The sequence below is a fragment of the Falco naumanni genome, chromosome 1 (genome assembly GCF_017639655.2).
Source record: "Falco naumanni isolate bFalNau1 chromosome 1, bFalNau1.pat, whole genome shotgun sequence".
Taxonomy (NCBI): Eukaryota; Metazoa; Chordata; class Aves; order Falconiformes; family Falconidae; genus Falco; species Falco naumanni.
Genome location: NC_054054.1, coordinates 58,753,815 through 58,768,959, shown reverse-complemented (window position 1 = coordinate 58,768,959; position 15,145 = coordinate 58,753,815). Strand labels below are relative to the sequence as shown.

Here is a 15,145-nt window from a genome sequence, read left to right as displayed (position 1 = left end):
AAACACCCTATTTTTATGACACAAGATTTTGTACTTAGGTGTAACATTCACCACCAAAAAAAAATCATTACACATCCTCCCTTTTATTGGCACAAATCACTCTTCTTCAATTAGATGTTTTTTCTTCCTTTGATAGTAGTAGCTGTCTCCTAACCAATACATAAGCAGGGGGGAAAGTTAAAAAGAAAATAAAATATCTAAACACTTTCCATGTCAAAAATAAGAAATCAGTTGCATGTTGTTTATGCTGAACACTGTTAAAGCCACATTTCATCAAAAATAGTTCAAGGTACTTATCTCCAACATTACATTTATGAGACATAGCTAATTATGGTCACAGTATGTGGTTTTCAAAATATGGTTTTTAACCAGAAAAAAAGCAAACAAACACCTGGTAGTTTTATTTCTTTTAAAGTCAACAAAATGCATGCCAACTTCCCTACCCAGCCAATCCAAAGTCTGAGTTTAAAACATAATTGCATAACACAGCCAACGTAAAAAGCATAGCCCTCAAATCATCTCCACTTGGCCATTCGGAATAAACAAATAATCCCTGCTAGCCTGAAGCTTCTGTGCAAAGCTTTATAATAAAATTTAATAAATAGCAATCCAAATCCCTCCAACAATAGACTTTCTGCTGCATTGGCAGGCTCTTTGTAGCAATATTCCAAACACAGCGCTCCATGCCAAAGATGCTGCCAACTCCATGTATTCATTTTCCCACTGTAATTTAAAACAGAAACAGGATTCACCTAGTTTGGTTTTCTGTGTGCTGTTAGTGAAAATAGGATACTGTGTGAAGTCTCAACGTAATCCTCCTTGGCTAAAGTTGGTTGCTGCCACCCATTGCCCTCCTAATTCATTGCAGGAAAAACAATTGCAAAGACAAAGTTTATAGTGGGAACAGAAACATTCTCTATAATTTGGAGAAAAGGATATGTTTCTGCATTTATGACATCTTGATGGTTAGCGAGTGGAAAAAATTACAGGGTGTCTCTGCCCTGAAAATCTGGTAGGCTGATGTCTAGAGGCTTTTAAAAACCAAACCAAAAAGCACTCTTGAAGAAATCTTCCATCTCTTGCCTTTATAGTCCTTCGCTGAGCGAGCTGCAAGACAGCTTAACAGCAACAACATCTTCTGGTGATTTGGTTAGAGCTGTTTGGAAATCAAGATACATGCGCCAAAGCCTGCAGCCTCTGCTGAAACATCTTGCTGCAAGAATGAGCACAAACACTTCACATTCGTTGTGGGAAATGGAAATAAAGTCTTGGAAGAATCGCTGTCCTCAAATCACATATCGTGAACGGAAAAGACTTAATGCCACTGCTAAATAGCCTTTAAAACAAGTCCTGTTATTGCTTTCTGATGTTTTCCCCTTCCACAGTCTTTCTTGTAGTTGCAGACATCATCTTCTTCACAACATACTACAGTTTTGCAGGATGATTTGCAATTTCTTCTCTCTTTTGTTTCTAGTTCAAAATATTTACTGCAAATCGACTGGCTCGACCTTTCCTGGCCCTGCCGTTGTGTCACTTATCCCCTGAACCCCAGCCAATGCCGAGGAAACTTCCAGACAGGGCTTTACAAAGGCTGTCGCTTGTGGCTCGGCCTCTGGTGCCTTTCTCAGCTATGACAATAAAGATCTTCATCCCATGGATAGTGTGGAATGCCTTTAAACAGATTTCCAGTTGGAACAAGGAGGTGGGAAGGCAAAGCTGGGGGCAGGTCCTTCCGAAAAGAAGGGATGCCATTTTTTCTAAGTCCAACAGATTTTCCACCACTAAAGAAAAAGGCAGCGCAGGGCCTGGGAAGGCTGTGTTTTGCTCTGAAAATTACAGGGCACTGCATGCTAGCACCATATTTTTAATCTTGTGTCAGACTGGCCAGCAACAACACTTCTCGTTTCACCCTCCCTTGTGACAGCCACCCCCAAGACGTCTCCATTGCTTTGCACTTCCCAGGCCCTGTGCACACATGAGCTTTTTCCAGTTCTCAGTTCAAGCCTAATTCAGGTTAAGAACAAGATATGGCCTTCCTTATCTTGCAACGGCTTTAGTGTCAGACATGGCACTGCTTTGGTCAGTACACATCCCAAAACATCCACCCAAGTCACCCCTGAAAGGACTGGCATCGAAGTTAATCACCCCCTAGAGGCCAGACAAACCTGAAGGCTGGACATGCTCCCACAGCAGAGCTGACCTGGCCACCAAGGTCTGCTACCCAGCCCCTGGTGGTCAGAAGACCTCAGCTCTGAAATTGTGAATTCATCCCTCTTCTTGAGAACTGAAACTCTTACCAAAAATGTGAAAATCAATAGAAAGGAAGAGGAACACATCCATAGGCTCACAGGGGTTGGTCAGGATTTACACGTTAGGAAATGGCCCTGGGGTCATTTATGTTCTTGTGAGAGCAAATTGCCACCACCAATATGCCTCTTCTGACCACCCACTGTTCAGCTTTCCCATCCAAAACTCTGGGTACGGCTGTGGCACCCCCACTTACCAGGCACATAGATGTAGATGTCCTTCCCTTCCACTTCCCCATCCTCCACTTGAGTGTGGTTATAATAGCAAACATACAAGCCCGTATGAGCAGCCGAGGCATTTCCTACTTCGAGCACCGTCACGAAGAGGCCACTGTTGTTTTCTTCATGTCTAATGTCTATCCTGTGGCTTCCCTCGGTCACTGGGTACTGCCAGCTCACTTCACTGTCTCCAGAGCATTTGAGCGTGAAATTGGAATTCAGCTGTACCACCATTTCATTCCTATTGGGAACAATAGTCGGCAGAGGAAGCTGGCAAAATGTTAGGAACGGTCCTGCAAAACAAGACAAATAAATATCATATGAACACACAGAACAGCCTCAGCATGGGGAAGTGAAAGAAAGCACAGAGTATCCAGAGCAGCTTTTTTCCTGACCATTCAGATGCGCCGAGGTCCCAGGAAATTTGCCCTCCTTAAAAGCCAGAGCTTTGCCCAATGGATGCCAAACGGCTTCCCTTTGAAATGTTAAGTGTTTGCTTGCTCACTTCTGTTTGTCAAATCAATATGTGAAGACAGAGCTGAAGACAGAGGTGGTTCCCAAGACACACCGCAGCTTCCCAGCCCCAAATGTGGGCACGCCTGTGCTGCAGACCAGTGAATCCCACAGGCTGGCTGGCTTCTGGGTCACGGGCATCTCACAGCTCCTTACAGCAATGGTCAGGAAAGCGGGAAAGCGGCAGTTCTGTCAGTATTCCAGTAAGCTCACAACTGAAAGTTAGAAACCACTTCTCAAAAACAACACCTGCATTTTACCTCTGGCTTCTATTTCTGCAAAGGGCAGCAGCAAGGGCTTAGAACAAAAATTTGTGCATCAGGTCTACCTCTAACCAAAATGTACAAAAATTTTATAGCTAAATAAAACCGTAATTCACCGAACTAGATGTTGTAGGTGGCAGTGGTTTTCAGATGTAATCTCCAGTTACTGCCTCAGATTTGCAAGCCTAAGTAATTTGTAGGTGGGCTGGTGCAGGTCCAACTCCCAGAAGGAAAATTAGAGGATTCACAAGCTAAAAAAAACCGGGAATTCACCAGGAAAACAGATTGGCTGTTCCAGTCTATCAAATGACCCGTACAAAACAGATAGGGTAGCTCGTGATAAACAAGCACTTAGGCCCACGGCGTGACAGTGGGCTCTGTGCAATAAACCAGCAGCAGGAACCCAGACTGTCTTTGAAGCCCGTTTCTCAGCCCTGCACGTGCTATCTCAGCCTGCATGCCCCTGCTGTGTCTGGTGCTCTGTGGCCAGGCCTGCCCTGCCCTCCCCTCCCAACCCACGTGCTTGGCAGATGTTGGGCAGCTGGGCAGGCAGCCGCGGTGCGCGGTGAGCTGGTGGTGTGAAGTGGTGTGAGGTGGTGCCCTGAGGTGGTGCGGCACGGGGGGCTGCAGGGAGCCCACACAGGGGGCTGTGGTGAGCACGGTGAGGTGGTGTGGCACGGGGGCTGCAGGGGGGCCACAGAAGCAGCCACACCTGCACACGCTGCTAGAGAAACCCTGGCTAGGACAGGGCTGGGACAGCTGGAGGCAGGCAGGGTCACTTTCCCTGCACAGGTGGACAAACCGGGCAGGAGGCTACAGCAGCTGTAGGGGTGACAAAGTGGTCGGCACATGCTAGCGAAAGCACTGCCTTCTCAGTAGGTCTTGTAGCCTGCTGAAGGGAAGGGCAGAAAAACTGAGTTTGTAGCCAGCTGGCAACCGTTTGGCATTTGTTATCATGGACACAATGAAAGCAAGCTTAAATAGGAATTTATGAAGGGATAGGGGTGGAGAGGACTGAGGAACATTACCTGTGAGAAAGCATGCCAGGATCAGGAACGTCCGTGGGGAAGTACCCATAGCTACCAACAACTGGAACAGAAAGGAGAAGGCAAAAGAGTGCCAGTTAATGGACTGACAATGGCATGAGAGTTTGCAGGACCCCTCTCCTGCAGTGCCCTGGCACAGCTTCCTGACACTCTGCATGGTGCCACAGAGAGAAATGGCCCGGGGAGCCCGGCTCACACCCACAGCTCGCCGAGACACATGCCACCACCTCCCACGAGGTACATGTGGCCACAGGCACACCACTGGCACAGGGAACACAGCTAAGGCACCACAGCCCCTTCTCTCCACCAGCAGTGTAAGGAGCCAAGTCCCGGTGCATCCCCCTTCCCAACAGCCTGCAAGCAGCTCTGACACCCACTGCAGCCCCCGGCGCCGAGCCCACAGAAACACCCCTGCACAGAGGCAGCACCCTCACAGGCAACCTGCCTTGGCTTTATACACCAAGATCTGACCTTTCAGCTGCAAGTAGCTTTTGTGGGACAAAAATAATAATTTAAAGCTACTTTTATTACAAATAGTACAATCCTGAGTGATATTTTTGTTTTGCCATTGTACGTATGTATATATATAGCTTACTGAATACAATGCAATACAATAGTGTTTATTGCTTATTTAGCAAGAATTCCCTTGATCGAGAGACAAGCTATTTGAAACATATGCTGAAATTTTCTAATGGAATAAATCCATGATAGACTGTAGACCAGCACTGCCGTTTGCAGAGCATCTCCTCTCCCAACCAGCATGGAGAGTCATAGATCACATGCGTTAATTTCAGCTTTCAAACACATAATCCTAAAGCATCAGTCTTGAAGAGGCAACAATGGTAGTAAGCATCTGTGCAATTTTTGTACCATCTAATGACATTTCTACTTAAAACCCTCAAGTAGCCTGCTAGATAACTTCCAAAGGACAAGCTCCTACAAGCCCTGTTCCCATTGATATCAATGGGCATTTTGTTGGTGTCTTTAATAGTAACTGGATTTGGCCCAAAGCCAATATAGATTAAAAAAAGACTGCATGGAAGAGCCCCTAATCTGAAACATACACCAAGGAGTAAAAGAAAGGATGATGTGCCAAGACAGGGACTACTTTTCCAAGGTTCTGGAGAGTTTCTATTCACCCTCTCGTATTCAGTTCCTGATGCTGAGATGGGAAAGCACGTAGGTGCATCTAGTTATTATGACTATGCCAGTGCCATATGAGAGTTAAATGCTCACATGCCAAGGAGTGTTTCTGAACTATCCCGTTTTCCTCCCGCAACGTGCAGAGCAGACAGTACGCCTTTGCAAAGCAAAAAGTATTTGATACTTGAATCAAACATAATCAAAAAAATGTCTCAGAAGCAGGATTAGAAGACTTACAAACTACCAGCCTCAAAAACATGTACAAACAACTTCGGAAATTCAGCTGACAACATTCCAGCAGAGATGAGGCATTTTGCCTGATTCTTCAATTAGCAATAATTGCCATGTATTTATGTATCTGTCTCCCACTGATAACAGACTCTTGGGCATCAAAGAAGTCCCTCGGTTTCAGCATCCTTACTCATTTTTATCACATTTATATCCTGTAATTTTTTTCTGATAAAGTAACCCATTGTAAATCTCTAAAGGCTTACCATGGTCTGCTTTATTGGTCTGACTCCTAGCCTCCCAACATCCACAAGACAATGTTACCCCACTGTCTGCCAAGTTTCCTTCTCTCCCCCTTCCATGTTGTTTTTTCCAGACTATTCAGTGCAAGTGATGCAGCACAGAAGGAGAAAAAAACAAAGCTAGCTCATCTTTTGTACACCAGTCTGCAGAAGCTCTGCTGAAGTGGACTTGCACTGTTGCAGAGCTCTGTGTGTGAGGGCCAAACCTGTGCAGGTGAAGACTGAAGCCCCGTGACTACACTGCTGTAAGTACAGTGATGACATTTCCAAAGTGCTACTTTGGATTTACTGTCTTGGTTAGGCTGCCATAGAAATCAGTAAGAGCTGAGTGCCTCAATCTACCATTGCAGTTTAAAAACACAAGGACCTAACTAAATTTCTTTTCTCCATCTGGCTATTCTTTCACAACCCAAAGCTTTGATCTTTCCTCAATGACCCATTAATCTCATCAACTCCCAGGGCAACACTTCCTCACTGTGACAGACAGAATGTACTAAGGATTCACCATCATCTGTATTCAAAATGTATTTGAACTGGATTTAGTTAGATCATGCATCTGACTTGAGCACGCTGGAGTCCCATCACCAGCATATTCTCACACGTCAGTGCCAGAATCAGGATTTAATACCGGTACAACTTCACACATGTGAGCAAGAGAGAGTTTATTCATTCCCACAACACCAAGCAGGTACAATTCACGTGCTTTTGTTTATTTATAAACAATGAATTTTCTATGCACTTATATTTGGCTTCTCCACCTTCCTTATGGCAGAGCAGTCCTCTTTGTCCTAAACCACCCAAATCTCAGCCCTGAATAAATACATCAGGTTCAATTCCTACCACCACTCCATCAAAACGTAAGTTGGTGTAACCTCATTGAAGCCAGTAGATTTATGGAAGCTGAAGCCCAGTATTGACAACACACATACAACTCAAGTTTGAGTCAATCTTCATTCCTTGCATACCTTGAACACTGCTAGCTGAAATAGTAACATGGGCATGTATAGTGAAAGCTAGATGATGCCACAAGGGGTTTGCCATACTCTCTGCAGGGAAGGCTGATTGCCCAAGATAAAACAGCCATTGCATCTATTTTAACCCCTGGGGTTTGAAAGATCTGACTGAAATCCTAGTATCTCTCTTGGGTGCATTAGTGGTAAAAAATCAGGAAAATAACACCTGAAGAACTGTTAACAGCAAGGAACCAACCTTCCAAACACTCACTGCCAAGCACTGGCTTCCTACCAAGAAAGGTTTCATTGACTGCACCACAGAAGACAAAGTAAAAACGTATCCAGAAATCCAGTGGAAATAGGTGTTCAGAAAACGCTGATGTTCCTAAGGTGATTGCTCTACATGACCTAGAGAGAAAGCACGGCGGTGGACCAAGAAGAGCCAACGGTATATATTTTTTCGTACCGCAATAAATCAAACAAAGACCTCTTTCAAGACAGAAAACTAGCCCATCTGCCAGAAAACCGGAGACTACCAGACTGATTTCCTGCCAGCTACCCGGTCACTGCAGTTCGCCCTCTTGGCCACTGGATGGCAATGTTGATTCACATTAGTGAGCCAAACGTCGAGCAGAAGACAACGCTAGTCTCCAGCGCAGCAGAAGGAATATAGACTGGCTCTCCTGTTATCAACTTAAAATTCCGATTTCTTACATTTTAATTCCATGCGAGTTCACCTATTTGAACAAAACAAAACAGAACAAAACAAAACAAAACAAAACAAAAAAAAACCACAAACCCCAAACAAACAACAACTGGTCCCTATTGCTCTGTATTTACATATGTGATAAGACACTAGCTGGATTGCAAATACTGGCACGTAGTGATGTGATTATCTTTATTATGAAAGGGCTAGATAATTTCAGTGGTGATTTTGTCAGAGTGGCAGTCTGTCCTTCTGGGAAGACTGATATTTTCCAGGAAGAGCTAAGTCCAGCCCAAGAAAAGAGGGGAACATTTCCTCCTTGCAGCATATGTTGGTAGCTAAACGTAAAAGTTCAGACAGGACCTCCTGAAACATTTCTAGGTTCTCAATTACCAAACTGAAAACTCAGTTCTCCATAAGAACAGAGCTGCCCTGTGGTGCTAACAGATGGGTCTGAAGGTTTCTCTGGGGAAGGGCTCAAACAACAAAACAAACTTTCTTCAATGAAAAAAACTGACAAGTATTCTTCTCAAATAAGGCTTTCTCCACACCCCTTTACAAGTATTTGCATCCATCATAACCTGTACACAGGGATAACCATGCACCAAGACTAGCCCAGTGCTGGGGTCCTGCAGAGCACCTCAGGCTCTGCAGGACACACAGTGATGGCTGCTACCCAATAAGCCTACTAGTCAGCCCCAATTCTGCAGCCTAACCTTCAAGGACAGACTAGGAGCTACAGGTGGAGGGAAATTTGCAAAGTCTGAATTTCCCCTCCTCAGTCCAAAGAGGATTTTCCAGACTGTCTCAGCAAACAGACAAAAGGATTGGCACTTCCAAGGAATAACATCTCACTTAGGTTCTCAGGATCAAATCAAAGAACACCCCAGATCCCAACTCAAGTGCTCAGAAGCATTGCATGGAAAAAACAATCCATCTCTGTTGACCACAAGAGCTGGGAAGCCTAGCTGTTGCAAACTTTTCCCTTGGGTGCCCAAATCTTTATTGGCCTGAAAGAGATGAGTCAAGCAGGAGAGCAAGGCAAGAGGGAGAGAAAGGATTGTTTGCTTGCGTGCTTGCTTTTTCAAAATTATCAGCAATTCTTGCCACCACCAGGAAAAATAACCTCTCAGAAGTAGTTCACTGGTCTTTAAAACAGGCAAAGCAAACATCTTTTATTAAAATTTTCAGAGTTCACTTGCAGAAGTAGTGCCATTGTGGCCATGAATTGAACTAAGGACGCAAGCAAGGTGAGGATTGCATAAGGTTATACATTTCACCCTCATTTTTAGACCAACCGGTATAGCTGGAAATAACCAGCAAGGTCTGGGGTATGTGAGACTTTTTCTGTCTATATACACTGTACTCTAATCCTAGCTCGATACTGTAGTACTGCCGAGAGGTATTTTATTAAAATATTTATTACTTCCTGCTTTCTTGAAACCGCATACCTATATATTACCCTCACAGCTGCATGAAGATTTCCCATACATCAACAAGAAAATAACAGGGAAGATGGCCCCAGTGCCCAATGGCAGCCGGACTGGCACACCTCCTGCCCCTTGGTGCCGGGAGAGCAGTACCAGAACAAGGGGTCTCATTTTAAAGCAGCAGGAGAGCGCCTGCAGGCTGGGAGAGCAGAGCTGGTTTGCTTGAGGACTCCTAAATCCCAGTGCTTTGTGCGGTCTCATTTTTCTTCAAACTTTTTTTTTTCCAGCTTCGAGGTTGGCTAAACTGCTGTTTAGCTGAGGGCCTTTCTAAAATGCTCTTTGTTAACTAGAAGCTAAAGCCGAAGACCCTTGCTGGGAGATCTTTCCCCAGCATTTCTAGACCCAGAGTTAAAAGTCGGGACTCCACAGTTCAGATTTTGATCAGCCAATGACAGAGGAACCTTTGATGCCCATCTCCTTGCTTTGATCCCGTCTCTTGCCCCATCCAGGGACACGGAATTAAGGTAGCCGAGCAGGGATCCCAGCTGGGCCCTGCATCGGCCCTGGGAGATGCCGAGGGTATAACAAGCCTCCCTGCCCCCCTTCCCCTGGTGCACCCTGTCGGGGAGACAGCAGGCCACCTACAGCCAGCTGGGACCGGGGTGGGAATGGGGGGAGGGGGGTATGTTGACACTCTCCAGTCCCCATCAGGCTGCAGGCGCTTGCCAGACCCTGCCTGCCCGCGGGGAGCCCTGGTGGCAGCCCCCAGGGAGCAGTGAAGTGACACTGCCGGGGCTCCCCCTCGGGCCGCGGCCCCTCAGCGGAGCCCGACGGCTGGAGCCGCTGCGGATCAAAGGCTGCCCGGGACACGGAGCAAACCTAGCAGCGATGGCAACTCCCAGCCACTTCGCTGTTTGTCTGGGAAACAATAGGAAAGCCTTTGCCAAGCTGGAGCGGTATTATTTGTTGGGGTTTTTTTTAATGCGAGGTAGCCGGGAAAAAGAAAAGCGGGGTAGGTGAGACGGAGGGGGCAGAGCGAAGCCGTGCTCCCCTGCGGGGCTGGCTAATTCTGCTGGCGCTGCCATCCGGGGCTTCTTCTCCAGCCCTCTCCGTCGGGCGAGGCGCGGACCCCGAGGGTGCGGGGTCTGGAGAGGGGGCGGGAGTCTCGGCGGGGGACAGATGTTGTGCCCCTGTTCAGAGCTGTGGGACCAAGGGAAAGCGATGTGCCCGCAGCCCTGGGGACGGGCCCGTCGGTCCCCCTGCGACCAAGGCGATGCCCTTTCCGCCCCGGGCGCGCAGCCTTGGGCCCCGGAGGAGTGCCAGGGAGCTGGAACGTTTGCAAGAGACGCGCCGAAAATGCCGTCGAGGGGAGCTAGAAACGTGCCCCCGGCCCGGGCGGGGGCCAGGGCATCGCCCCCTCCTTTGCGCCGCGGTCGCTCTCCCGGCGGGATGTGGGCAAGCCCCGGGGCTAGCGGCTGCGCCCCGGGGCTGCTGCTGCCTCGCTAGAGCTGTCGCTGCTGGCTCCAGAAAAAGCTGTTCAAGTCCTGTTCGCTGGAACGGCTCCTGGGCCGCGGGGTCCGCGTCCAAAAATGTTGAGCAATGCCGCGGAGAGCCAAAAAGCCATTTCCTACTTGCTCCTAGGACTTTTCCAGGGGACTCCAGCCTGGCAGAGTCTGGCAAGTTTGCAGCCTCCGCGCTTGACAAAATCCAAACGGTGGCCGCGAAGGCTTTGCCCTCCCCCGGGGAAGGGGGCGGTGGGCTCCAGCAGTCCGGCGGGGCATGCGGCAGGGCTGGCGTTCCCGTTGCGAGAAGGAGCTGTAAGCTGGAAGGGCTCCAGGTACCAGTCCTGCTTAAATTCAGCATCTTCCCTTCTGCTGAGACGTTTAAAAAAAGACGGGGCGCGCAGGGATGGCGCTCGGGTTGCCTTGAGGGGGTTGTGTGCGCGCCCCCGCTCGGGATCTCGGGGCGTTTTAGGCTACTCGGTCAGGGGGAGTGAGGTGGGAAGGGGGGTCTGAAGAGGGAAAGGTGGTGAAAAACAAAGGGTGGGGGAAGGGACGGGAGAGCAGCGGGGTGAAGGGAGCGAGGGATGCGAGAAAAGGGGGAGCCTCTTGCTTTGTCGGTGCGCGTCCTCCCGTCCCCCCTGGGCGGACGCCGCCGCTGCCCGCGGAGCCCCGGAGGGTCGCTCCCGCCCCCGCGGCAGGAATGCGGAGCGGTGGCCCCCACCGTCCCAATGTGTTTGTCATTAGCGCTGCCCGCGCCGCTCGCCGCCGCGCCCCGACGGCCGGCTCCGCGCTGCCCTCCGCGGGGGCCGCCCGCGCCCGCCGCCCCCCGCCGCCCGCGCCCCGCGGGAGGGAGCTCCCCGCCCGGCTCAGAGCGTCGGGGAAAGAGGGCAAGAAAAGAAACAACCACAAAACCAAACCAACAACAAATAAACGGAGGAGAAAAAGAAAAAGAAATCAAAGAGAGGAAAAAAAGCGGGAGAAAAGGTGAAAAACAGAAAAAGGTGGGGAAACTGCCCCTCACCTCTTACCTTCTCCTTTATAATCCGCAGCCCCAGTCCTGCAGATTGTAAAATATCCAAAATATGTCCACGTCTTTTGTGACTCTCCCCGCTCAGCCGCGCTCTTACCCTCCCGCTCGCCCTCCCTCCCGATCCGACTGTAATGGTCTCACAAACCGCGTCCCGTAATTGATTCAATGTTATAGTCCATCCTTCCAAAACTAATCATTTGCTTTAAGTAAATAGCTGTCAGGAAATGAAGCCCCCCTCCGGCCCCTTCAGAATAAGAGCCGCCCTGGCTCGCCCGGCGCCCCCAGCCCCGCGGCCGGAGGCGGGCGCGCCGACGGGAGGCTCTTACGCAGGCAGGGGGGCCAGCCTCTGCCTCCAGATTTCACCAGCCTTGCAGGGGAGGGGGGAGGTTAGCCATATGGCAGGGGCGAGGGGGAGGAAAGGGGGGAGCGGGGAGTTTTGCACTGCAGGGGGAGAAAATAAAAAACAAAAACAACCCCCAAAAAAAGCCCAAAAAACTTTCATAAAAACTCCGAGCGCTCCCAATTTCATGAATGAGTCTTCTCTCCTCAGACCCTCCAGGACGGTGGGTCGGGCGCCGGGCTCGGCGTCCACGGTCACATTGTGAGTTTATGGATGGGCAGTTGGATCTGGAAACGAATTCGCGGGTTCCTCGTGTCCTTTGCACACTGCCGAGCTGCGGCTCGGGCTCCAGAGCTGGACGGACGGCCGTGAGGCAGCCCGGAGCGGGAGGCACTGGGAGAGAGGGGGAGAGACGACTCACTAACGTTTATGAATGAAAGACGCAACGAAAGGTAACTTTCGCCAGGAGCCAGCCCCCCCAGCCCCGCTGCTCCGACGGCACCGAGGAAGCTCTTCTCATCCTCTGCCTCCGCTTTGCCCAGCGCGACGCCCAGGAGCGCCCGGGCCGGGGGTGCCTGCGGGGGCCGGGGCAGCGCACGGCCGCGTCCCTCCTGTTTGAACACGCTCCAGACGGAGCTTTGATCCCCGCCGGGGAGCCAGCACCGGCTATCTCTGCTTTGTTGACCGTCGCTATCGGCTGGCGATAAGGGGCGGCCGGGGGAGCTGCCGGGGCGCTGCCAGGAGCCCGGTGCGGCGGGCTCCGTGGCGGGGAGGCGAGCGGGGCCGGCGGGGCGATGCGGCGGCCGCGGGAGAGGGGGCAGTGCAGCCCCAGGAAAGGAGCGGCGGGGAGGCCCTGCCCGCCCGCCGGCCCCTGGGGAGGGCACCGGCCCAGCGCTGCGCCCGGGGCTGCTCCCGCTCCCAGGCTCACACACACCCCGCACCTCTTCTTTCCTTTTAGTATTAAACAAGAGAGAAGTTCGTTCTCGGAGGCGAGCGCCAGCATACAGTGCCTGTTCTCTTTCCTAAGGAGAATAAACCTCCGAAGCGAAGATGCCCCGGGGGGGGGCGGGGGCAGAAACCAGAACCGGCTGCCCTGGAAAGCGCTCCCGGGCTGAGGTGCCGCTGGCTGGGCCCGCAGTGTCCCCGGCGGGGCTCCCGGCCCCTTGCACGCCCGCCACCAGCGCATCCCCGGCTCGGCTGAGTGCACAACCCCGCTATTGCTTCCACATGTTCCTCCAGGAAATCATCGGAGTCAAATCTGTGAGCAGCCCCTGGTCGGAATGCTAACAGGATACCGTAATGCTTGTGAATAAACAACAGGCTCCCAGTGAGTCAAAAAGATGGCCAAACAAACAAAACAACAAAAAAAAAAAACCACAACCCAACCCAGGGCAAAAAAAAAGCACACCGCAGCCTGGAACACTCTACCTGGAGGAAGGGGGGGAGGGGGGGAGCGAGTGCACGTAGCAGCCTGAATCCCTTAATTTGTGGAGGGAAAAGTACTATCATCACTTGGGTCGGAGCTGCGGGCTCCTGCAGATTTCAGCCCTACGGAGATGTGCTGTTCAGACCGGCGGCAGCAACTGCCCGTGAGTTCCGAGGCGATCCTGCTGGGCTCGGCCCGTAATTTACCGGTGTGAACGTACGTGGTTTAACGTGCGAGGCCGTGGAGGTGATTCCCGACGAAGTACCGTCAGAACGGCATGCAATGCGAGAGTTTCTCTCGCAAAAAGAAGGGAACAAAAGGAAAGGGGAGGCGGCGCCTTCTGGTTGTAATTACCTGCCTCATTTGAATAATGCCTTTGTCACGATCATTATCGAGGGGTCGTTAACGGCTTCCACGTGGATCTCCTAAGACCCAGCGAAAAATAAAAATTGAGGTTGGGGGACTGGCAAAGCTGCCTGCCAGGCCAGGCTGGCGCTGCGGGTGCCCGACGGCCTCTGCGGGGACCGGGACGGCGGTGTCCTGTCACCCAGAGCACCCCCGGGGAAGCGGGGACGACGTGGCTTCCCCCTTCCCCACGCCAAGGGCTGGCTCCACGCTGGCCGCCGCGGGGAGCGCCCCGCCAAGGGGCCGGGAGCCGCGGGGCCGATCCCCCTCCGAAGGGTCGCGGTGCCGCGGGGTCGGCCCGCGCAGGAGAGGTGGTAGCTAAAACAAACCCTCCGGGACGGCTGCGGAGCTCTACCCACCGCCCCGCGTGGCGTAGGGGGGTCCCGTCCAGGGAGGCGTGGGGGACTTGGGGTTAGCGAGAGGACAGGCTGGGGGTGGGGGGATTTTTACCGCTGCGGCTCCCCTCTCCTCTCCCCTCTCCTCCCGCCTTCCCCTCCCCCGAAGAGTTGGAGCATGAGGCATCCCGCTAGCGTGTGTTTACGCGGCAACAGATGGGAGCCGCACATCTTAAACAAAACTGCGGCGCCCGGGCTAGAGCCGCTCTCGCCTGTTTATGCTGCCAACCTGCCCCCGGGGGGTGGGGGTCCCTCCCCGGGCCCGCAGCGCCGGCAGGGTCCGAGCAGCGAGCACCGTCGGGGTGTGTTTTTGCAGGGCGGCTCGTTCAGCTTTCGGACGCTTCCAGGCGGGCTGGGAGCCTGGCGAGCATCCCCCACCCCCCCTCCCCTGGAGAAGTCCCAATTTGCTGCAAGTAACGAGCCCTTTCCTGCGGCTGTCTCCCAAGGGAGAGCCGGGCGGCGCTCAGCTGGCCGGGGCTACGAGGCAGCCCGATAGGTGGCCCATGGGGTCCCAGCGGGCTCCTGCGGGGGGCGGCAGGGGTGCCCCGGCTCGGGCCCCGCGCGAAGCCCCGCCGTGGGGCCGCAGCCCTTTGTCTCGGTGGGAAGGCAGGTCTGGTTTTGATTAGCGGTACCCACGTTGCGCGGTGCGGGGGGTCAGCCGCAGCCTGCTCGCCCCTTTTACCTTTCGGAGCAGGAACCCCTGCGCGGTGTGGAGCAGCCACAGCCTGGAGCAGACACCCCTCAGACCCCTGAGAGAGGGAGAAAGCGGAGAGGCCTTTCATCGCTTGTCTCGATACATCTCCGCTCGCATCTATCGCGGAGGGAGGAGAACAACGGCAGAGAGGGCTTCCTGAGGCAGAAAAGGAGCAAGTCAGGGGGTCGCCAACACCCACACCCACCCCCCGGCCCCCCGGGAGATGTGCGCTGCCCACAGGAGG

The 15,145-nt window shown here is 52.1% G+C and overlaps 1 protein-coding gene across 1 annotated transcript in view; it reads right to left on the bottom strand.

The window, feature by feature from the left end:
• PDGFRA (platelet derived growth factor receptor alpha) overlaps positions 1-11,904 on the bottom strand; it is a 35,757-nt gene extending 23,853 nt beyond the window's left edge. Inside the window, exons 1-3 of the mRNA XM_040595627.1 lie at positions 11,640-11,904; positions 4,330-4,390; positions 2,504-2,818 (exon numbers count right to left, since the gene is read on the bottom strand). Of these exons, the coding sequence (XP_040451561.1) occupies positions 2,504-2,818; positions 4,330-4,378 (364 nt within the window). The 5' untranslated portion in view covers positions 4,379-4,390; positions 11,640-11,904. The remainder of the gene's footprint in view (positions 1-2,503; positions 2,819-4,329; positions 4,391-11,639) is intronic.
• Between the last annotated feature and the right edge of the window lie 3,241 nt (positions 11,905-15,145).